Here is a 23,245-nt window from a genome sequence, read left to right on the forward strand (position 1 = left end):
TCTTATGTATCTACAATTAACATATTTCGTAAGTTAACAATTTTGGTGTTTGTAATTAATATGTCTGTGACTATTATATTATGTGCCTTTATTTTGTTTGTAAATACAAAAAATGATTACCTGTAAATACAGAATGTATTAACTGCAGATACATAATTTTTACATCAGAATTCACAATACAATATGAATCGAATTCACAATACAATATGAATCTCTGGTCCATAGTATAACAATTGGGTTTCTGGAGTTCTGGCCTTACAGGTCTTTTTCTTTTGATTTCCGATGGCAAATTCCATTCCAAATTCAAACTCTAATAAATATTTGCGACTTTATGACAAAGATTGAAGTCTACCTAGTCACTAAAAGTGTGAAAGTGATTAAATATTAGCTTACTACTTGAAATAAGTTTTAAATGAAACTTTTTATCTACTAGATAAAATGAATTGATTATTTTCAAGTAATTTATTCTTCTGTGTAATATAATTATATTTAATTTAGATTAGTTAAAAGAGGAACAGTTGGAATGCTAATGTCACTTTTAATACTTAAAAACTTCCATTAATAATATTATTACAAAAATTGATAACCATTTCTCTTATAATTCCTCAACAAGTAATTCAAGCGAAAGAGAAAAGTTGATATCTGAATAGAGACAATGTTGGGAAACCGAATAGTACATAGACTGGGTACAAAAGGCAACACCAAACATAATTATAGGGCAATTTATATCGTGATGCAAAACGACGTCGTTTTACATAATTATATAAAAAATATATATATATAATTGTATAAATAAACAAATATAACTGTATAAAAAAGGGAAAATGACACTTTTTCCCTCTGAGTTATATACTTATAGCACTTTTTCCCCCTGAATTATTTAAGTGGCTCTTTTCCCCCCTAAAATGTTAAATGGACATATTCACCCTTAAAATAAATATTTAAAATAAATATTTCATTTATTTTTCTTCTCCAACAAATTATTACTATAATTTGGTTCAAACCAAACAGATATTATAGCAACCAAATCAAAATATTCCAATTACAATTTAGAATCAAAACGCGATATTTAGAGTTTATTAAAATCACAAATCGAAATGGTCGGTTCATGTTCCGAACTGAAAAAATAAAATACATTTATTGTTGAATTTAGACTATTTTAAAATAAAAAATAAAATAAAATTTAAAATAAAGACGGTTCAAAATCACAAACCGGATTCGAAACCGCCGGTTCACAGTTCATGATCCAGTTTTTTTGGTTCATAAATTTAATAAATTGAAATCTAAATATTGGATTCTAGATCTGAATCATAACCGAAAACTTTTAATTCGATTGCTATAGTGTCCGGTTCAGTTCGAACCGAACCGTGGTCATTGCTACATATACACAATAATTTGTTGGAGAAGTAAAATAAATAAAATATTTACTTTAAGGGTAGAAATGTCAATTTAATATATCAGGGGGAAAAACCACCACTTTTAAAATAATTGAGGGGGCTAATATGCTTACATAAATAATTGAGGAGGAAAAAGTGCTATAAGTATATAACTTAGGGGGAAAAAGTGTCATTTTCCCTATAAAAAATACACATAATTGTATAAACAAATACATATAACGATATAGATAAATACAAATAATCACATCAATCACCTTCCGCACCTCTCAAAACGACGTCGTTTTGAGAGGCACGAGACGCACAGTGCTGCGCGCGCCGTGGTGCAGGGTATAACGATTGTAATTATAGTTGGAGCCAATCAGTAGTCTGTAGTCTGTTGATCAGAGGACCTAGGTGCAGTTCGTTTCAATATTAAACACGACAGCTTAAGATTATTTATTTGACATCTACACTCTATTCATGAAATTCAAGAAACTCTTTACAGATTACATTGAAGAGATCAAATTTTGAGGCTCAGCCATTCTCCCAGAAAGCGAACCTGCAGTCCACCTCTCCAGCATGTTGAGTGCAGCTTTCGGCTGGTCCATGGGAACCATGTGTCCAGCATCATGGACCTGTTCATAATTAATAAAACCAGGGCAAGAAATTGCATTGTTAGCTCGACTGACAACAATTCGCTGTTACAAATTGAAAATGTATCAAAGGAAAAGGGGCATTGGAGTCAAAGAAGGAAAAGAATGAGACCTTGAGGAAACTGAGAGGTCCATGGCTTTTTAATAATCCTGCTTCTGAGCCATCAACTTCAAAAGGTACTTCAGAAGATGCTACAAACTCTTTCTGACCAGACCATTTCATGGCATGAACCCATCTCGAATTACCTGCTCAATTTAAATGAAATTAGTTTCCAATAAAACTACAGGTTTGGAGGAAAAATAATGTAAAATGCCATACCAAGCCAGTTGCAAATAAGATCATACTCTCCAGCATAAACAAGCAACCTTATTCCATCCTCAAGCAAAGCAGGGATGCCCACTTCAAGATTTCTCATCCAGTCAACAAGCATAGCCTGGTAAACAGTAGTACTACACGAGACAAAATCTATATCATCAACTCCTAGAGCTGTTTTGACAGAGTTCTCATTGAGCATATGTTCCATGCTTGAGAAGTCATAGCAGAGATGCCCCTCACACTTCTTTCTGATGTCATAGTACTGCAAATATCAATTGTTCAGGTCAACCATGATGTATCCCAACAAGTATTCAAACATGACTTCTCTTATTTGGTCAAAACCAGAAAAGGAAGCTTGAGCCTTCGGACCAGTCTACTTATGCTAACAACTTTATACAGTACATGATATTCTGATCTTCAACAGAGAAAGTCTAAACTATCTGGTATAACCTCTCTATGTTATATGGGCTTTTAGCATTTCCCTTGACAACTAGTTTGATGATTATAGATTATATATTGTGAAAGCCACCACTTACAGTGTGGATGGAATAACAATATATCAAAGAGGACGTAATGATTTCCTTACATTGATATTACCAGCACGTGTGATAATAGCATTAAATAAGCCATTGCAAACTACGTAGGATGCCACACAAGTAATAGTCCCATCAGTTCCTGAATCATTTAAAAAAGAGAACATTCAGGAGGAAAACAGGAATAATACAAGGGAATGTGTTTATGCCTCAGACAATTCGAAAACACGGAAGCTATTTTATACGGAAACTTGAGACCCCCCACCCCCCCAAAAAAAAAACAACCTATTTTTCCCATACAAGGAACCTGAGAAAAGAAAGGAAAAATATCTGTTACCACATAGTTTTATTGCAGCCTCACACAGTGGGACCACCTTGTTGATGCTCTGCCAATCAGACTCAGAAATTATTCCCATGTCAAATGCATAATCAGGGTAAGCTCTATATTGAATTGCTGGATCTGTGAGCCCATTACCAATCGCAAATCCCTTTTCAATCACTTTCAAGTTAGAGGGAGAATAAGAATAAGAGCAACAGCTGTAAATAGTTTCTAAAATACATTACCTTGAGGTTTACATGAATCCCTTCATTGGCTTTGTTTCCCTTGTGTATCCTTGCAGCAAATGCGGGAATGTAGTGCCCAGCATATGATTCTCCAGTAATGTAAAAGTCATTCTTTGCATACTCAGGATGTTTTGTAAAGAAAGCCTAAAACATTAATATATTAATAAGTTGTTTATAAGCAGAAATAAGCATGTATGCATTCTGTTACTTTCACATATAACTTTGAAAGATTTCTCTATACCTTCAAAAAATTAAACTAGAAAAAAAGAGGATAAAATCACACTGATCTCAAATTTAGGGCAAACACCATAAACCAATCCCTTTCATCTATAACAGATGAAGGCATGATGCACTACTCCCTAAAGAAATTATCATATGCAAATCATCTGAGAGATAACAAGTTACAAATTAAATGTCATCCCACTCAACTAATGTTGTATATTAACATAGGAAATGCTGAAGTTCGAGCGTAATGCCTCTACTAAAGTAGTGACCTTAGCCATGTGTCTCAGCTTAAATTGAATAGCATGCTAGATATTGTCAAAGAAAGAGAAAATCCAGTCACTAAAGAATGTGATTGCCTAGAAACAGATACAATGCAGCAGAGGACAGGCAATATTACAATTTTTACTTTTAAAAAAAAAACTCTAATTTTAGTCTATTTCTTATACTAGAGGATCTAAATATCATTTTTTAATCACATTATGTACTTCTGCTGCTTACAATTGTCAACCTCCTAATCCACTCAATGTGGAAAGAAAGGGATAATACTGGTCAGGGGTACACTGGTACTTGTCATGATAGAAGATGGCGAATAATGACACTCCATTACCCCATCAATATGACTAAGGTCTGCCTTTAATATTTATCGAGTTGGGACCTCAAAACACAAGTTAATAAAACTAAGAAGAAAAAGAAAAAAAAAAAAAAAGAGTTATCTTACAATCTACCATGCATAAGACATGATAGTAAATGGAAATGTAGCGAGCAAAAAGCACTGAAGTGTTAAAGATAATTCCCCTTACTTTTGTAAGAAACTTTGTTTAACGTAACAGTTAAACACACAAAGATTACAGCCAAATAACCTATCTATGACTTATTTTAAATTAGAGAAACAAAAGCACAAGCAGGAAACAATTTCCATATTCACTTGAAAAGTCGATTTAAGCAAGTGACAAAATTAACCTGCAAAAAGTCGTATAAATCATTGCTAACGCCTTCTTCATTGTGACGAATATCACGTTTGTCAGAGCTGTAACTGAAGCCAGTCCCAATAGGTTGGTCAACATACAAAAGATTAGAGACCTGCAGGTTAAACATGTCAAATCTATTGCATCCCTATTAGAAAAGATTCATCATATATAATGTAAAATTAACAAAAAGGACTTATAGTAACTAAAAGTTACATAACAAAGAATCCAGTAAACACAATTTGAAATAGACAAGACACAGCTTAGTGGAGAAACTCCAGCATTAAGCCATTGACATTGCTCAACTACGTAGAAATTATATATTCACATACATGCATCATACAAGAACCTCTACATGTACACACCTCATATGAATTCTATTGTCAAAAACTCAAATTCCAAATTATAATTATTGGAACAATATAAATCCTTAGTAAAAGCACTCAGTCAAGTCTGTAGTGAAAAAGAGGATGTTAACAAAAATTTAAAACTTTATTCATCATGCCCTTCTACCATGCAATACTAACTTCAACATATTGCATCAAACCAAAAGCTGATTTGCAAAATCATCAAAGTACCTTATCCCATCCATACTTATTCCATTCTAGTGACAGGTTATTTGCAATTTTGAAAGGTCCATTCTCAAAGAAAAGTGCCAACTCACTACTGCAGCCTGGACCTCCCGTTAACCAGATAACAACAGGGTCATCCTTTTTACCGCGGCGTGATTCAAAGAAAAAGTAGAACATCCTACATACAGAATCACAGTTCAGTCTAGGCAAAGGAAACCTTTGGAAGTTGTGGAGACTAGGAAAAAATAAATAAGCTAGGCACAGTAAGGCATGAATTGGATGAAATTTGTGGATATGTTAACCTCAAATATGCAATCCATTGTAGTCATAATTTTAATGCTACAGCCATGAATTTTCAGTGTAAACTACTAGAGTATGAAAAACATTTAAGGAACACTGATGGAGTGATAAATGGTGCCAAAATTATCAACCGTCTTTCTGCTTAGTCCGTATAGAATCTCCACATGCAGTATAATCCTTACATAGTCACTTCAGGAACCTACACTCTATTAGAGCAGCTAATCATGCGTTCAACACAAAGTGATTCATCACGAACGAAGAACAGCAGTGTTTCACTTGATAATGGATCAAAACCGAGCAATTATACAATGTACCAAAATTAAAATCCTCGGGGCTGAACGTTCAATAATGTCAAAAGAATTTAGTAAGTTCACCATAAAAAAAAAAAAAAAAAAAAAAAAAAAAAAAAAAAAAAACTACATACCTAGCAGCATAAGAGTGTTGGATCTTAAAGTAGCCGGCATGGTGACCTAAATCCTCAACGGAGACGGTAGGATCGGCGAGGTTGGGGAACTTGAACAGCTTCTCCACGAGCTTGGGCCCCTGCTCGGCTGCAGAAAGCGAGCCCCGTGGGACGATGTTGACGGACTCCTTGGGGAACAAATTCAGCTCTCTGATCAGCTTCTCCGCCTGCGCGGACGCAAACCTCGAATTCGAAGGGAATAAATCCCCCAAACAAGATGAAGGCGAGAGAACGAATAGCAATACGAGAAGAGATACAACGATCGACCTCTCCATTTCAGCAGATCGATTCACAGATCACAACCAGACAGAGAGTTAAAACAGCTGAAGATCGATCACCGCACGGCTCTGCATATAGTTAATTGTACGCAGAGATGTATACTCTCACACGTATGAACTTAAACAGAGAGATATTTTGCTTAGGAGAGATGGAGAGATGGGGACGAAAGTAGCGGAGAAGGAATGTGCAAGTGATGATGGTATGGATGAAAAGTGGACGTTTTGATTTCGTTAGTCTTAGGCGGGAAGGAAGGCATATTATACTATCTCACTTTATTTCACTTTATTTAGCTACTAGTCTATTAGTCTATATAACTAATGCAAAGTATAGCAAAAACTTGTATGAGGTCTCACATATTTTTATTCTTGAAATATGTTTGATGAAGATGAAATGCAATATTTATATTAGCAATTAGTAATGCAATACTAATTAGGATACTTTTAAGGACAAATGTAATACTTTTATATATTTTTTTATCAAAAATATTATATTTCTCTTTATTTACTTATAAAATAAAATATAATACTTTTATCAAAAAAGTACAGAATAATAATAATTTTAATCAAAATGTAAAAGTATTACATTTATCTTCAAAATTATGTATTACGTTTTCTTATAAATAAAAACACTTTATTCATAATTAGTATTACATTTGCTAGTATACGTATTACATTTGTATACTGACATGACTCAACCCGATTCGTCTCACACAAGTGTGACCTATAAGTAAATCATGCTCAAATATAATAATATTATTATTAATATTTTATTTATTTTATACCTTTATATTATATATTTATAAAGTTCATGATAGTTAATTATATATAAATTTATTAAGGTTAACAACTTACCATTAAAATAACCCTTATAAATAGTAAAAATAGTAACCAGGTGAGTGGAGAAGGTTACGAGTCAAATTTTTATTAATATTATATCTTTTGTGTTATATTTTGCAAACTACAAAGTTATTTTGACCCGTGATGTTACTAAATAATACTTCATCTGACCCATTTTATCTGTTCTATTTACTATTCATTGGTCAAATCAAACTCTTTCTTTTTTGTTTATTTTCTTTAGTATTTTTAACTTATTTTTAAATTTGATTTTTTGTGTTTAATATTATTTTGAATTAATTTCACTTTTGGTCCCACGACTTTTAATGTTCTATCACTTTTGGTGCACAACTTTAAAATTTTTTAATTTTGGTGCTTAACTTTGTTATTTTTATTAGTTTTGGTCCATTCGGCCAAATTGACAGCGAAATGTTGTTAGATTTTATATTTTTAGGGTAAAATTGTCATCCCAAGGAAACATTTTCAATATCTAAATAAAATCACTGTAAAATCATATCTATAGGTGTTTGATCGATGAGAATAATGGGGAAGACGGACAGAAACCAGACAAATTTATGGGATTTATAGTTTCGACCATTGGCAAACTCTTCTTTTCCTCTTAATATGATTTTTCTTTTGTTTAAATATTGAAGATCTTTCCATGGTATGACGATTTCGCCCCTAAAATATAAAATCCGGAAATATTTTACCGTCAATTTGACTGGAAGGACCAAAACTGATACAAATAACAAAGTTAGGCACCAAAATCGAAAAAATTTAAAGTTGTGCACCAAAAGTGATACGAACTCAAAAGTCGTGGGACCAAAAGTGAAATTAGTTCATATTATTTTAGTATAGTTTTGAATATAAAAATTTTGTATACTAATACTAAACTTAATATTATGAAAATTTGAATTAAAAATAACTTCAATCAAGCCTCGTTAATCAAACCAAACATATAAAATGAGACGGAGGGAGTAATATATTTATATATAGAAAAAAAAAAGAAATTTAAACACGTTATTAGTGCCTGCCGCAGTGTCACATCATGGAGTAAAATTTTAGAAGTAAGATTTAGAAGTTCATGTAGTAGAAGTCAATGAGAATTAATTGAGAGACAACAATTGCGATGTTTTTCTTTTAATAAATATTTCTTTTGTCACAACTTAACAAGTGACAACAATATTTGTACAACAAAAGTAATGTGGTCTGATGGTCTGTAGGTTTGCTAATTACATTCTGAAAGATGAGAAATGTCTCATCAAAAACATCAGAGTTACAGCAATTTGAGTCAGGCAGCCAGCTTGTTTGCCAGAGTTATAGTGTCAAATCTGTATATGCTCATTGGCCTGCAGCAACAATAAGAACATCCGTCTCGACAATATGCTATCCTTAAATCAGTTGATCAAATGTTACCTAGTCGAAAAGTCCCTCGTCGTGCCAAATATCAACCAAGAAGTCTACCATCTCCTGTAAAATCCAGAAACCATTCCAATTTAACCTCAACAAACCATTCCTGCAGCCAAGAAGACACAAGGGGAAGGAACATCTTTAACACGAGCACTAACAGAGAGATGTTTTCTTGAATTCTTACGCGCAAGGGAATTTGCTTGGCAAAAGGTTCGTTAGTTGACAACAACTCTTCATATGTCATTGACCAACTGCACACAAAACGTCGTAAAATAAGTTGTTCAGTAGTAAAACAAAACGTACTATAAAAGAAGTCCAAAGATGTCATGCTTTAGAATGCTATAGTGAAAAGGAAGTTTTACCTTATGATTGGTTCGTCCAGCGCCATTTTTGACCTCTGTGATGTACCCCCGGTCCATCTGCTTCTGCATTCCTGCCATGCAATGGCAGCTGGGAAACGTATAAACATAATTTATTAACCGCTAAAAAAATGTTCCTTTTTGTCTGCAACTGCATGTTTGTGTGTACAATATTTGGTTTCCAGTTGCCAACATTAAGATATAATCAATTGCCTAATTTTCCCCATTGATCTGAGGATAATTAGAAGACAGAACCAACAGAAATTGCCCAACAGCATTGTTTATTGCCTCGGTTAGTAAGATTCAATCCGTGACAGACCTTGTTCCCTAATTTCTGATCAGAAGAAACAGGCAAAGACTCACCATGATTAATAAGTATCGGAGCATTTGGACCATTCCCTGAATGCGTTTTAGTTTCTCTAACAGTTTTGAACCCTTCCAGAAGCCGCTTCTCATTGGAATGGGACATTCCAGTATCTCTTTCCATGGATATTGAGTCGACGATCATTACCTTATGCAATGCAAGAGTAAATTTTGACAAATTCTTATAAAACAGTGCCCCTCAATTTGGATTATAAGTCATGGTCAACAAAGATTGTAGCAAATCCCTGAAATAAAAACAATTGTGTTTGGACACAGATGGACAGAATGCAAAACCAATAGCATTAACTCTATTACTCCGTGTTTTATTCCCTCAGTGAAAAACAAAACCATCCATTTTTCCCTCGCCACATCTTAAATGAGCCAAAGTTTTATTGTTACCGTAAAGAATGGAATACATACACTGCCGTTTTATGCTTTAGATCAGACAATCAATTTATCAAGACTCGATCATCCCCCCACTGCAGGGCTATACCAAAACAGTATCTAACCGGGTAACTTTCAGCATTCGATGGGCTAATTCATCAATCCTAAGACTTACATGTTTGAATTCAGGTTATAACACGGGAATATGAAGATGATTAAATGAATTTCTCTTTTCGCCTTTCCTAAATAGAACTACACTGTCACTATATAGTATCTACCTTTGTTCATTAATCCACCCAACCATTCTACACACAATGGAGTAATGGAACAACCACATTTTGACTCTTGCATATCTAAAACTACAGTATAATGCAGCCTTCCAATATGCAAGCAAATGCAGCTCTTTTCAATTCACCACCTTAAAGATTACTCTTTTGAACTTCAAACAACAAAAAATGAAAGATTATTATTATTATTATTGAGATAAACGAGAACAGAAGTCGAAAATAATGGTAGAAAGTAAATAAGACAAGATTTACTGGTTCAAACAAGCATCATATTTATATTTATGTGCAAACCCTAAACAAGACACATGTACTAAATTACCCCCTCCAGTACAACATACACAACAATCATGCTACCCAAAAGCTTCAATCTTTTTAACAATTATGGAAACCCAATTCAGAGAGTGCCCATTAAATCTCATCAGGTGCCATAAACCAAACCAATGAATGAAAACAAAAACATTAAAAGACCAACAAGACATACATTGTCAAGGCATATATGAACCCTACAAGAAAGAAATACTGTAAAAATAGAAATATAGGGAAAAAGGTTAGTTGTACCTTGCAGAATGCCCACCACGAAGGAAAGAAAAGAGGAAGATAAAAACTGTGGAATGAAGAGGGTATTTATATTTAGGGAAGAGAGGGAATTTCTTGCATCTGACTCAACAAAATTACCATTTTCATTGTCTTTTCTGTTCAGTGTTATATTAAAGGGGATGTTCTATTCTAACATATACTCGAATCCCACGTAAATCATAGACGTTAGTTGGTCGATTGATCGGTGGTGCGTTGGCATCGTGTGTTTGTAATCTTTCCCGTCTTGCTGACGTGGATTTGGGTCCCACGTTGTCAGGTAGGAAAAAAAATGATGTCAGCTTTCGTTTTGACAGAGCTCTCTGCAATTGCAGTGTCGGAAAAGAAACGATGGATTGCCCATTGGAACCAGAATATTGATTTTTTGTTACTGATTAGACAAAGGGTATTGGGAATAATAATTCTTGAATTTAGGATCAGATTACATTTTAATGGAGTCGGACAAAAAAAAAACAATTTTGGAGAAATAATTGTAAGGCTACATTTGTAAGTAGTAGAGTGTCTGTGTGAGACACCCGCGCAAATGGCGGCTGCTGCTACTCCATTCCTCCCTTCTCGGATCTCTCTGTTTTTTGGATCCATAGGAGGTACCCTCTTCTTCTCTGTCTCCTCGCTCTTACCCATTTCCGAGAAAAAGGAAGAAATTCATGCAGGTATGGTATGTACTCAACTTGTTGGTTTTTATCTCTGATTTGATTTTTGTTCACTTGTGTTGATTTCATTTATCATGGTTTGCATAATAGGGGAAAATGTGGTGTTGGATTCGTGAAGATTGTGTTTATGTAGATATTGTTTATCGTTAGGGTTTTTGAATTAACGAGCAGTCGTAAAGAGAGGAAAGCTATGGCGTTTGGTATAGCGGTGGTGTGATCGAGGCGGAGAAATTAGGTATAATCAGTTATGTTTAAGATAATAAAACGGAGAAAGGGGAAAACCGATGCGGGAGAGGCGGCAGTGTCGTCCGCCCCGGGGGCGCCGGACGTGACGGTTAATCACGCCTCGCGCATCGCTGATGCGGTGGCGCATCACGCCTCACGCGTCTCCGAAGTGCCGCAGCTGGTGTGTTTGGCGAACGCGCCGGCGGATCCAAGCGTGGTGGAGGTCCTGCCGTTGCTAAAGGACGTCCCGGCGTCTGAACGCCACGCGTTGTTCGTCCGGAAGCTCCAGATCTGCTGCGTCCATTTCGATTTCATAGACGTGATGAAGTACGCCAGGGAGAAGGAGATCAAGCGGCAGACAGTGACGGAGCTGATCGATCTAGTTCACACGGGGTCGTGTAAAATGAATGATCAAATGCAGGAAGACTTGGTGAAGATGATATCAATCAACATTTTCAGGAGCTTGCCCCCTGCTTCGTATGAGTGTACTGGGGGGCAGAGTGGTGATCCTGAGGAAGATGACTTGTTCTTGGACCCGGGATGGGCGCATATGCAGCTGGTGTATGAATTGCTTTTGAGATATGTCTTGTCTTCTGATATGGACACCAGGGTTGCTAAGCGATTTCTCGACCACGCGTTTCTTGTCAAATTCCTTGATTTGTTTGAAACCGAGGATCTAAGGGAACGAGAGTATTTGAAGTCTATTCTTCACTGTATATATGGGAAGTTCATGGTTCATCGTCCGTTTATAAGGAAGGCGATAAACAACATCCTCTACAGGTTCATATTTGAAACAGAAAGGCATAATGGGATTGGGGAGCTGCTGGAGATTATTGGAAGTATAATAAATGGGCTCGCGTTGCCAATGAGAGAAGAGCATAAGTTGTTCCTCGTTCGAGCCCTTATTCCTCTCCACAAGCTCAAATGCGTCACTGACTATCATCATCATTTGTCTTACTGCACTTCACTGTTTGTCGAGAAAGACTATAGATTTTCTTGTGTTGTCATCAAGGGTCTGCTCAAGTACTGGCCTGTTTCGAATTGTGGAAAGGAAGTTCTCTTTATTGGCGAACTCGAAGAAATCTTGGAGTGCACACATCCTGCTGAGTTCCAGCGCTGCATGGTTCCTCTTTTTGTCCAAATTGGTCGAAGCCTCAATAGCCCCAATTTCCAGGTTTGATGTAATTTTTTTGTATATAACCATTAATGTGCAATCCAACTATCAGCTTAGCTTAAGCTGATGGAGCACATGTTTCAATTTGGTATCAGAGCCAGACTAAAGGTCATGGTGGGTGCTAGTAGGTTGCAGTACTTGTTAACAAATTCTTTTTGGTTCATCTATACTTGACAGGTTGCAGAACGTGCTCTTTTCTTATGGAACAATGAACACATAGTGGAATTAATTGCCCTGTATCGACATGTTATTTTGCCCATCATCTTTACACCATTGGAAAGGAACATGCAGGATCACTGGAACCAAGCGGTTCACGGGCTGACTTCCAATGTCCAAAGAATGTTCCAGGAGATGGACACTGAGCTGTTTGAGGAGTGTCAAAGGAAGTTCGAGGAGACAGAAGCCAGTGCAGAAGCCGTGGAAGAGCAGCGCAAGCAAACATGGAAGAGAATAGAGTCTGCTGCAAAAGCGAGGAGGGGTTAAGACTGGAATCACATCATCCTTGCACAGGGGTTAAAACCGAACCGGATTGCTCAAAAGTTTCTGCTTTCTAGCTTAATTCAGCAAGCAGGAGGTATGGATATTGTTTGATCATTTAATTTTACCATTCTTTTCTAAACAAATTAAAATTCAACAATTTTTGCTACTGCTATTATATTGTTTCTTTCTTTCAAGATTCATTATTCTTTAACACTTGTGAACATCAATAATGACAGTGCTGGCTGTAATTTATGATCAACCACCCAGTTTTCTCAAAAGAGAAAACAGATCCAGTCCTACTTTTTACTTCTTACTTAGCTCCATAGCTTTATATACAGTTGAAGCTCAACAGTGGTAATTTTACTTGTATCCCATTCTTCCCTTCACAAGTAAACTGTTTGTTTTTAACTTTCAATTTTTCATCTGAATATTCATATTCCGGTAACGGTCTCGTCTCACTATTAGTTTAAACGTTTAGTTAGACAGAATACATCTTTCAATTAATAAGAGTCACATGTTTGAGAAAATTTGTTTTAGATAAGACTCAAACTTTTAAATATCGGCACAGGAAAAAGATTCTTTAAATAGTGTTTTTCAATTTTCCTCAACATGGGAGCAACCCCACAACGTTAATGACGCAATTATAAGATTCGGAAGGATAACAAAATTGTATGATTGTTTGTTGAATTTAAAAGGTGACATTGATGTGTGCTCAAGAAGAGCCTAACAGAGGCTCTGAAATTGATGTAATGATCCAAAAATGTCACTTTATCTCAACATCATGGACAAAAGGGTCAACAAATCCCACTGCTGATGAAAGGAAAATAGAAAAAAAAAATAAAAAAAATTAGAAGAATTGTTTGATTACTTAAATTACAAGCTATGAACCCCTAATTCCAATCAAGTATGTATAAAAATGGTGGAACGGGATGTCCAAGTCGGTGGAACATAACTTTCTATTTAATAATTATAGTCTGATTCTTGTCAACACTCTTTTGATCGAGTTTGTCACTTAGTGTTTTTATAGTGCGATTTATCTCTTTTATGTGGTTTGCAGGTTGTGGGTTATTACACAGAAGTTAAGTTTTACTCAATACACACTCTTAGTTTGTGGGTTATGGGCTACTACACACTAGTTGGATTTACTTAAAAGCACATAGTTATAGTTAGATAATGATTGCGAGTTTCCTTAGTCACCAAAAAAAATAAGTGGGACTGTGGTTAGTGATTAAAATTTTCTTTTTTTTTTTTTTTTTATTTGGTTCAATTCTTTCTTGAATGATATAATTTGTTGTTTTTAATTTCTTGATTATATTTCTATGGCAGACATAATAATGGTAATGATAATTAGCCACCTTGGTTGGTGGCAATGTTAAGGTACAAATTTGGAATAATAATTAAGAGAGACAAGAAGAAAATGGTGGTTGCAATAGGAGGGGGTGATGATGGTGGAGCGGCGTTCCCGAATATCATTCCGAAGGGGTCGTCTGCACTATCACCGCCGCCGGTGGGCCTAGCATGGCTGTTGCTGGTTGCGCCGGTGGTGGTCCCGCCACCGTAGGATATGGGAATGCTGTTGTCTCCCCTGTAGTGTCATAGCAAACTAACATCAATTAAGGCCAAACTTAACTTACAATTCTATCTACACAAGCAGTTCAATTAGATGACACCATAACATCATTTATCGATCCAAAACATTTACTTATTGTTACTCCATGCATTATTACAAGGTTGTTTTGTTGTCAAGATAAAAGGCTTTGATCTTATTCCACAAATTTATACCAAGATTCTTTGTTATGATAAGATAAGATAAGAGGTATCAAGTAAGGGCAACCAAAGATTTCTAGTGGTCTGATCTACTTATTCATTAATGCCTGTGGGAAGATAACGGAAATGTGGCCAGCACAAGTAGTTTAGTTGGTTTTTGGGTGGAGATTGTGAGAAAAGACGTAGGATTGAAGCCTGATAAAAATATTGTGAGAGTTTTTCTTTTTAGTGAAGTGAATCTTTGTAGGTACCAAATACTGATTCTCACACTTAATGAATCATTGATCCTTTCACCTAATGAGCTGTTAAGTCACCATAATAACTATAGTGTCCGACTAGAATATGAAAAGTTCTTGAGACAAAATTTTTTATCTTTTGTGAACAAGATGTGAAGAGCATTAAAAACACAATTTCCTTGAAACACAAAAAGGTAATCCGGAAAAAAGGGTCTAAAAGACGAGGCAAAACTACGACTCTACCTACAAGGATGTTGGCTACTTGGCTGCCTGTCAACTTAGATTCTCTATGCCTGTACACTGCACTCACATGGCTCTATGTACCACATAACACCTTTATACTTATTCCATTGTTCCTCTACCTCTCATCTCTCTCCTTAAACAATGCCATAAACTATCATGTAATTAATTAATGATCATTGTTTATTCAAACACTATACTAAGCAATTGTTTATATGATATATTTCTGGTTAGTGCACCAAACGGATATTTCTGGTTAGTGCACCAAACGGTCCAAAGAGCCTATACTAGAGGCCCATTGAGCGCAACGTGCGATCTGACCTCGTTGAAAGAAGACATGCACTAACGAAGAAGACTATGATACCCCTATGACTATGACAATGATTGAATCTCAATCCGCTCTTGTTTCTACCTTAAAAATAATCTTAATATATGAAATAAATTGCAAGATGTGTATTAACGATATATAAGTTTTTCAATACCTAGAACCGCCAAAAACTCCAGCATGCATGGTGAGCTGGTCAATAAGAACGGAAGATTGGGGATCGAGGCTAGAGGCCTTGGCATACTCGTTGCTGAGACCATTGCCAGAGGGCACGAAGTAGGCTCCGTTTACCATCATGTCCCCCTCCGTCCTCCAGTTCCAATCACTCCATTCCCCCTCATTTGTGTCCACGCGCTTTGTCACCTGTCCCAAACAAATTCATTAATGGAACCTCAACAATGACCATAGTTGGTAAATGACCACACGGAGATAAACCAGTATAGGTTACACATAGTTAATCGAATCAAATCAAAGTAAAAACAAAAGTACGATGCAATGTAACACTTCAAATTGAAATTGTATTATTAGTCGATTATAGAATTTATTATAATTGAAAACAAATACTGTCTAATAATTGAAGTGGAACACTTAAGCCAAGTTGATCCATCATTTTCTTTCCATTTTCTCTAATAAATTTAAATTCAATCTTCTTACTTTAATTTCTTAGAGAGAACCATGCCCCACGTTACATTATTGAGCCAACAACATTGATTAATCAAAATGGGTTGAGCCAACAACATGTGAACCATAAGTAAATCATCTAAGTGTATATAATAAGTTGAACGGTGGTTTATGATATAACGATGGCTCTAAGAACAGCTAAGTTGACGAGGATTTGAAAGATACATACGGAGTATGCATTATTAGACCAATTATTTCCATTATCACTGAAAGAGAAATTGTGGCAATTTAAAAAAAAAAAATAAAAAAAAAAAATACCTCCTTGGCGTTTGGATCAAGCGGCGCAATATAGCGGTTGCCCTGGCTGTTGATGGTAGGGTTAGCGCTACCGCCGATAGCATACATTTTCCATTCAGTGTAATCGTTGTTGACCACGTGTATATATCCTCTCCTGCACCTTGGCATCCTTTGCACACACCCTTCCCCAAAGTGATTAAATGCAATTGTCACCTTCATCGCTAAAACTAATTACTCACCTTCAACATTATATTTTAGCTCAAATCATGTGTGACGTGATACGTGTTACATTTTATTTAATAAAAATGTAATATTTTTTATGACTGAGATATTTTGTCAACACAAATTATGTTGGATTAGAATATAAAAATAGCAGTGTTTTTATTGTGTACTATAATAAATAATGTTGGGCGTCGGTCAGGTTGGCCGAGTTCAGCCACTGCTCCTACTCGATTCGAGACGTGACGATGGGGCTTACCATGCAAAGATGTGGTTAAATGATTAATGTCCACATACTTATCATATGATAATCAGATAGCCAAAGAACTCTATAGTTAATCGTACTTGACTTACAATGTGATTTTATTTATTCTATTATTAGCATTTAGTCCCTTTTAGCGGGTAACTATTATAGATAGGCAAATGTCACCTTTAATTATTTCAAATTATTGTAATTTTGACTCTTTTACTAACCATCATAACAAAAATTATACTAAAAGTGAAAAAGCATGTACTACTCACACATTTAAATAACATGTAATTTCTTAAAATCATGACAATACATATATTTTATTAATCTTAATAGAGTTTTCTCAAACTATTAACAGAAGAGCCAAAATTATGATGATTTGAAATAATATTTGAGGTAACCTATACTTGCATATAATAGTTAGGGATTATAACAATTAAACACTGATAATCGAATAAACAAAACCAAACTTTTCCTTAACTTAAAGGTAAATGTGATATTTTTATAAATAATAATTATTTTATTTACGAAAGTATCAATGTCTTATCTTATAAGTTATAAGTAATAAACACCAAAACACCATACATTTTCAACATCATAAAACTTGTCTAAAAAATTTATACGTAGCATTAAAATGTTCTTTACGTATGCAGTGTTATTATACCGATTGGTAAGGCACGTGCCATGCACGTAAAGAATAACCGCCGCCATTGCGCGTGACATTTGGAGCACACCATGCAACGTATCAAGATATTTTTGCAAAAAGAAAAAGAGAAAAAGATAATATTACTTAAAAGGGTAAAGTTGTAAATGACGCTAACCTGCATGCCGGAGTCCGGCATGTATCCGTCTTCGTGTCCGAGGAGCATGACCTCATCATGGTGGGAGAAATAGCTGTTTGAGATGGTGATGGCGGTGGACCCCATTATGGCATCAATTAAGCCGTCGGTACAATGAGACAAAGCGCAGTGGTCAATCCAGATGTTCCTCGCGCCGTACAAGGATATCCCGTCGCCGTCCGATCTGCCTCTCCACCCGGCGTGCGTTGGGCTCGAGCGTACGATAGTATTCCCCGAGGGGAGGCAATTGTAGACGTGGATGTTGTGGATGATTACGTTGCTGACGTACTGGAGCGTTATGCAGCCGTTGCCGGTGACCTGGACGTTGGCGCCGCGGCCGTCGATGGTCTTGTAGCTGTTGACGATGAGCTCGTGTTTGAGCTTGATGGTCATGTCGGCGGCGAAGATGATCCAGAGCGGTTCCGTTTGGATCACGGCGTGGCGGAGAGTGCCCGGCTTGGGGTTCACGGCGTCCTGGTCGGAGGAGTCGGAGACCACGTAGATCATTCCGCCTTTGCCGCCCATTGCGGCTTGCCCGAACCCGATGGCGCAGTCCGCTAACCTCTGGCGGTTGTTTCCCCAGTTAGGGTCGCACTGCCAGCAGTCGTCGATAGGGTTTCCGGTGAGGCATTGGTCTTTTGAAATCGTTGGCAGCAGGAGTCTTCGCGAGATTGATTCATTCACTCTCCTGTTGGTAGCACATCAGGTGTTTGTGAAAATGCGTAGGAAATGGCAGGGGATAGCAATTAACAAATGCAATGCAACCAGAGAAATCAAGGTTGATTTCTTTTTTCAGAAATTGGGTTTTTGACTTCTTTTCTTTTACCAAAAACATTGTGGAATTTGGAGAGTGGGGAAGGGGAATAAGCTATAATAAGTCAAGAAATGTAGACCCAAATTTGAAAAGTTGCAGTTTTAAGAAAACAGCAAATGAAGAATGTATGAAAATTAGCACTTTGAAACAAACAAAAACTGTTCTTTTCAGCTGCCATTGGAAGGAAAACAGAGCTGCTCAGATTTTTGAAAAATGTTTACAATGAGCAAAATCTGGATTCTTTAAAGCCTGCCCAGAAGCACAATCTTGAAAGAGATGAGAAGGTTTTACCTTTGAACTTCTTGAGCCACCACCTCAGGATAAGGGTGTTGATGGGGAAGGGTGAGGTTGTGGGTGGCACTGATAAGAGGAGTCAAAGAGAAAAGACAGAACAAGAAAATGCAGGTGGCACTGCCAGGAAGAAGCATCCTTGGAAGAGCAAATGCTATGGTAAAAAACTAAAGGACAGGTATATAATTTGGTAAGTTGTTGTTATTGCTTGCTTGTTCAAAAGAAACTCCAAATGGAGGTAAGAACCCAGATATCTTGCCCTTCAATGCACACTTTGGGGGAAGCTGCAAAATCTGGGAAATTGTGATACTCTTTTCTATAAATGATCAAATTGAAAAAAGAATCATTCTGCTATCTTCTTTGGCTACCATGTTGTTTCAACAAGAAGAAAGAACAGAGACTTTGGATTTCTAAGGCTGCTATGTTGTCTCCATCCATGGTTGTCTCTACACTTCTCCCTTGCAGCCTCTCTCAGACACTCACATTCCTAGCTTTCTTCCCAAGGAATCCTGGGTTAATCCATTCTCAAATGTGAATACATAGGAAGACAACCTTCCACCTTTCTTTTATCAAGGCTGCTCTTATCCTAAAATATTAGTAGCCCTTCCTGGCAAATTTTTGTTTTTTATATTTCTTTTGGCCACAAACATTGAATCAGACAATACAATGAACTCTGTTCACACTTTCTTCTCTAATGACACTAGTCTAGTACTGTTAAATTATCCTTACATTAAAATTTCACAGGAGAGGTAGATATATGGTGTGTTTGGCTGTTGTGGGATTGAAGATTCTCTTGCTGGAAAGGAGAAAGCTGGAGGGTTGGGTTCTGATACTTTGAGTTAAAGTTTTCTTTTTTGCTTTCACTTTTGCTTCAATGGATGAGGAGAAGGTAAAATTAAAAGATCTTAAAAGTTACATATAAACCCAATCTTAGCAGTAGGATTAGTTTTGCAACTTTTTTGAGTCATAATGACATCAAAGGCTACTGCCTCTTTTCACTCTCATCTTATGAATAACTGAAACCAATTAACTTATGTTCTCTGCTCTAACAGGTAAAGAGAAATTTGCAGATTATAAGGGTTTGTTTGGTGCTGTCTGGGGATTGGCAAATGAAGTTGTATACTTGTATTAAAGAAATATAAAATAGTAGCATATATACTAGCATTATCCAAATAAAAAAATATTAGTTAAGGGCTTAAGGCAAAATATTATAGCACCTTTGTCATTTTTTTGGCCTTCAATACCAACCAGTCAACCACTTTAATTATCACAAACTGCCATTTTTAATGAAGCAAGCGTCAAGCGTGTGGCTCCTACAATTTGAAAAAATAAAAATAAAAATATGCCCAGAAAATGAATAGCCAGGCATGTGAAACATAATTCTCTTATCAAAAGTCACAAATTTAATTTTTGTCAACATTTTTTTGATATAATTTTTTTTTTTTTTTTTGGATAAATCTCTTTTATGTGTACGTAATTTACAAACTAGTACATAGCATCGGAGTTTGTTGTTTACTATACTATAGCAGAATAGTAATTCAACAACTTGCACAGCGTGTTTGGTCATTTGAAATTAGTATCTTGCTGTATAACCACCTAATTTATTTATTTATTAATTATTATTATTTTATAAAAGAGCCAAAACTTGTTTCAATTTTCAAATTGTCTTAACGTAGTAACGTAAGAACATTTTTGTTGTTGAATTTGCTGTTTCTCATGTTATGCATGTCGGTAACACTTGAACTTATGCCATGCCAATTAAATAAAATTAAACTAACTAAGCATTTTTTGTTTGTACTCTTTCAAAATCAATTTTTTTTTTTTATAATATGATATTGATAGATTGATGGATGTTATACAACAACTCTATTCGTGTGATGACACAAGCATTGGGTATAATATGCCCATAATCATTCTTGTTGGGAAATCAGTCACCTAAGTCGAGCGTCACTGGATAAATAAGTTAAATATTTCGTTATTATTCCTGTCATCACAGAAGTGGTTGGCACGTGTTATGGTCAACCTGAGCACCCAACTAGGAGCTGTCATGGTGGACTTGCAATTACAATTTTGTGAATTTAGGTAATACAACAATAGGTCAATTAAGTAGTGATTGCAAGCTAAGTGTAATTATTAGATGGAATGAATCCACAAATATATATAATTCCTATATATTGTTGTGCCTTAGAATTCAAGGCAACTCTTCATGTTTCCCATTTTGCAATAATATAGTATGACCCCTTAGGGCTTTAGGTAAAAGGGATAGATAGGATATTATCACATTTCCCACATAAAGACAGATCAGATCAAATCAGATGCCACACTTTTGTACACTTTTTTTTTTTTTTTTTTTTAAATTACAAGGCTGGGGTGTCAGAATAAATTCTTGCACCAATTCCTTTATTAAACTGTATTATGAAATTCAAACTCCCTAATTTACTAAGTGTTATGTCAATTTTATGTATAATAATGGTTTAAATAACACAATTATATTAGACACTTTTAGTAACTGATTTGAGTCTTTTGATGCATGGATCCGGCAACTGACCATACAGTTCGTAATACAATGCCTAATTTCTGTTTGACTATAGAACACAATTCAATTAGTCGACTAATCTAAAATAATGTACAAAATTTAGAAGCATGTAACCTGTAAGCATAAACTGTGATGGACCCTTAACTAGCTTGACCCTTAATTGCACCCTTAACTAGCTTGACCCTAAACTGTAGGCTAGACTCCATTTTGAATCTTGAAAGTTGAAACCATACATTAATACCTGGAGCACCTAAACTACAATCATTATACTGTTGAATATGTTCTACATTGCAAGGTAGATCATTGATATAGAAGTTTATTTTTAGTATATTGAAGGTTCATTTTAGTGTATTAAATATTTATTTTTTCAAATTTGCTAGAATTAATAATAAATATAAATGAGATAATATGGTTTCATTAATATGGTATAGGCCAACATCATCATCTATATATATATGAATGAATTTCACCTGCCCGCATGGGTAGCTCAACTGATCATAGATGTGAAAGTTTAAAAGAATGACTAGAGATCTGCTCTCACCAGTGGCAGTGGGCAGTGAGGAGGGCTCTCCTTGTGCACGGTAAGCAAAGGTCTAGCCTAGATTCAGTTGAGTTACTACCAGATACTCTGTCGACCCAGGGTGTGGCCTTCAACAAGGAAAAAATGAATTCCACCTCAAATAATTTAAAGGACAACTGTAAAATTAAAGAAAAAAAATTCCCCTGAAATTAGGGGTGTTTTTAGGACAAAATTAAAATTGATTGGTGAAGAGTAATACTTTCCAGTTTCCACTCAAAAACACATCAAAAAGACGTAAGCTGGTAACATCAATCCAAGAAATCCTCAACTACTTCCTACCGCCAACAATCGTTTTAGGTGACTCATTGTTTTGTAATCTTCCACCGCCCAATTTATTAGGCTCTATTCTAGTCAAACAAATAATAATAATAATAATAATAATAATAATAATAATAATAATAATAATAATAATAATAATAGTCATGCTATATTATTACCCTACTATAGAGAAACATTTTTTTTTTTTATGATGATTGATTAGCAACGAATGTTGACTCTAGACAAAACAATTTGTATGTTTTGGATGTCTCAGAGACAGGTTGATGTCTTGTTTACTATTGATTGTGTTAGTATGACTAGGTCACTGTGTTCGTTTTCTTTCTCCTTGTATCAAAAAAAAAAAAAAAAAAAAAAATCTACTTACCAATAAAATACAAAAATGAGTCAATCGAGTAATAATGGTATAACAAGGGGTAAATATTAGGAAGTAAGCCTAAGAAGTTAGTGTAGCAAGACTCTTGTTGTCTAGCTAATGACATCATTCATAAAGTATATCGCGATAAGTATTACACTATTCATGAACTAACCAATAATCCTATCATAAGATAATAAAATCACATTATAAATATATTGGTCTTGTTTGGTAAAAAATTGGCCTATAAGCTAATTTTGACTTATTTAACCACTATTAAATTGTTTGATTTAGTTAAAATATGAGTAAATACCCAAAATGGTCCCTCGACTATAGCTAAATTCACCAATTGGTCCTCAACTTTTAATTTCAAACAATTAAGTCCTTAACTTTGCAATTTTAACACAATTTGGTCATCTGTCTATTTGACTGTTTGTTGACTGTGATCTTTGAGGATATATATGTAATTTCACGTGCAAAGCTCAAAAGAATTTTGACCGGTTCAGCTTGCCTACGTCGCTTGGAGTCACGACTTTCTTGAAGAGCCGCTCCAGGGACTTCGTCAATCTATCTATCAAAAACTATAATCTC

General features: G+C 35.5%; 4 protein-coding genes and 1 long non-coding RNA gene across 7 annotated transcripts; 2 read left to right on the top strand and 3 right to left on the bottom strand.

The window, feature by feature from the left end:
* Window positions 1-1,546: 1,546 nt before the first annotated feature.
* LOC109188060 (serine carboxypeptidase-like) lies at window positions 1,547-6,470 on the bottom strand. Its single transcript, XM_019338557.1, has 9 exons — window positions 5,929-6,470; window positions 5,211-5,382; window positions 4,628-4,747; window positions 3,443-3,586; window positions 3,216-3,366; window positions 2,932-3,020; window positions 2,349-2,607; window positions 2,142-2,275; window positions 1,547-2,011 (listed from the first exon to the last, which is right to left on the bottom strand). The coding sequence occupies exons 1-9, from the start codon at window positions 6,240-6,242 to the stop codon at window positions 1,883-1,885; spliced, it is 1,512 nt and encodes a 503-aa protein (XP_019194102.1). The 5' UTR covers window positions 6,243-6,470; the 3' UTR covers window positions 1,547-1,882.
* Window positions 6,471-8,483: 2,013 nt separating this feature from the next.
* On the bottom strand, window positions 8,484-10,552 carry LOC109188063. 2 transcript variants are annotated; one of them, XM_019338562.1, is made up of 5 exons: window positions 10,441-10,550; window positions 9,212-9,456; window positions 8,852-8,939; window positions 8,674-8,740; window positions 8,484-8,549 (listed from the first exon to the last, which is right to left on the bottom strand). In XM_019338562.1, the coding sequence occupies exons 2-5, from the start codon at window positions 9,354-9,356 to the stop codon at window positions 8,496-8,498; spliced, it is 354 nt and encodes a 117-aa protein (XP_019194107.1). In that variant the 5' UTR covers window positions 9,357-9,456; window positions 10,441-10,550; the 3' UTR covers window positions 8,484-8,495. The 2 variants fall into 2 exon arrangements, with proteins under 2 accessions (XP_019194107.1, XP_019194106.1); XM_019338561.1 differs by having other exon boundaries at window positions 8,484-8,740; window positions 10,441-10,552.
* Window positions 10,553-10,969: 417 nt separating this feature from the next.
* On the top strand, window positions 10,970-13,377 carry LOC109188061 (serine/threonine protein phosphatase 2A 57 kDa regulatory subunit B' beta isoform-like). The gene is made up of 5 exons (XM_019338558.1): window positions 10,970-11,129; window positions 11,220-12,528; window positions 12,706-13,006; window positions 13,039-13,102; window positions 13,245-13,377. Exons 2-4 carry the CDS (start codon window positions 11,377-11,379, stop codon window positions 13,080-13,082), a joined length of 1,497 nt encoding a protein of 498 aa, XP_019194103.1. The 5' UTR covers window positions 10,970-11,129; window positions 11,220-11,376; the 3' UTR covers window positions 13,083-13,102; window positions 13,245-13,377.
* A 949-nt stretch (window positions 13,378-14,326) lies between these two features.
* LOC109188062 (probable pectate lyase 5) lies at window positions 14,327-19,645 on the bottom strand. 2 transcript variants are annotated; one of them, XM_019338560.1, is made up of 5 exons: window positions 18,908-19,645; window positions 17,785-18,490; window positions 16,516-16,707; window positions 15,733-15,939; window positions 14,327-14,589 (listed from the first exon to the last, which is right to left on the bottom strand). In XM_019338560.1, the coding sequence occupies exons 1-5, from the start codon at window positions 19,042-19,044 to the stop codon at window positions 14,356-14,358; spliced, it is 1,476 nt and encodes a 491-aa protein (XP_019194105.1). In that variant the 5' UTR covers window positions 19,045-19,645; the 3' UTR covers window positions 14,327-14,355. The 2 variants fall into 2 exon arrangements, with proteins under 2 accessions (XP_019194105.1, XP_019194104.1); XM_019338559.1 differs by having other exon boundaries at window positions 14,327-14,593; window positions 15,734-15,939; window positions 18,908-19,642.
* On the top strand, window positions 18,983-20,249 carry LOC109188064. The gene is made up of 3 exons (XR_002055351.1): window positions 18,983-19,085; window positions 19,652-19,796; window positions 19,960-20,249. It is a non-coding gene; the product is annotated as an uncharacterized LOC109188064 (long non-coding RNA).
* The last annotated feature ends 2,996 nt before the right edge of the window (window positions 20,250-23,245 follow it).

This window comes from Ipomoea nil, unplaced genomic scaffold, assembly GCF_001879475.1.
Source record: "Ipomoea nil cultivar Tokyo-kokei standard unplaced genomic scaffold, Asagao_1.1 scaffold1421, whole genome shotgun sequence".
Taxonomy (NCBI): domain Eukaryota; kingdom Viridiplantae; phylum Streptophyta; class Magnoliopsida; order Solanales; family Convolvulaceae; genus Ipomoea; species Ipomoea nil.

Excerpts from the sequence above, each read along its gene's own strand:
- LOC109188060 (XM_019338557.1), bottom strand. The coding sequence starts at position 6,242 with ATGGAGAGGTCGATCGTTGTATCTCTTCTCGTATTGCTATTCGTTCTC. Across the intron at positions 4,748-5,210 it reads ATAAGTATGGATGGGATAAG|GTCTCTAATCTTTTGTATGT; the intron begins GTACTTTGATGA and ends TTTAACCTGCAG. Across the intron at positions 2,608-2,931 it reads CACGTGCTGGTAATATCAAT|TACTATGACATCAGAAAGAA; the intron begins GTAAGGAAATCA and ends TGATATTTGCAG.
- LOC109188063 (XM_019338561.1), bottom strand. The coding sequence starts at position 9,356 with ATGATCGTCGACTCAATATCCATGGAAAGAGATACTGGAATGTCCCAT. Across the intron at positions 8,940-9,211 it reads TCCGATACTTATTAATCATG|CTGCCATTGCATGGCAGGAA; the intron begins GTGAGTCTTTGC and ends TACGTTTCCCAG. Across the intron at positions 8,741-8,851 it reads CTGGACGAACCAATCATAAG|TTGGTCAATGACATATGAAG; the intron begins GTAAAACTTCCT and ends TTTTGTGTGCAG.
- LOC109188062 (XM_019338559.1), bottom strand. The coding sequence starts at position 19,044 with ATGCTTCTTCCTGGCAGTGCCACCTGCATTTTCTTGTTCTGTCTTTTC. Across the intron at positions 18,491-18,907 it reads GTGGCTCAAGAAGTTCAAAG|GAGAGTGAATGAATCAATCT; the intron begins GTAAAACCTTCT and ends TGCTACCAACAG. Across the intron at positions 15,940-16,515 it reads TTGATCCAAACGCCAAGGAG|GTGACAAAGCGCGTGGACAC; the intron begins GTATTTTTTTTT and ends TGTTTGGGACAG.
- LOC109188061 (XM_019338558.1), top strand. The coding sequence starts at position 11,377 with ATGTTTAAGATAATAAAACGGAGAAAGGGGAAAACCGATGCGGGAGAG. Across the intron at positions 12,529-12,705 it reads TCAATAGCCCCAATTTCCAG|GTTGCAGAACGTGCTCTTTT; the intron begins GTTTGATGTAAT and ends TATACTTGACAG. Across the intron at positions 13,007-13,038 it reads TGCTGCAAAAGCGAGGAGGG|GGGTTAAAACCGAACCGGAT; the intron begins GTTAAGACTGGA and ends ATCCTTGCACAG.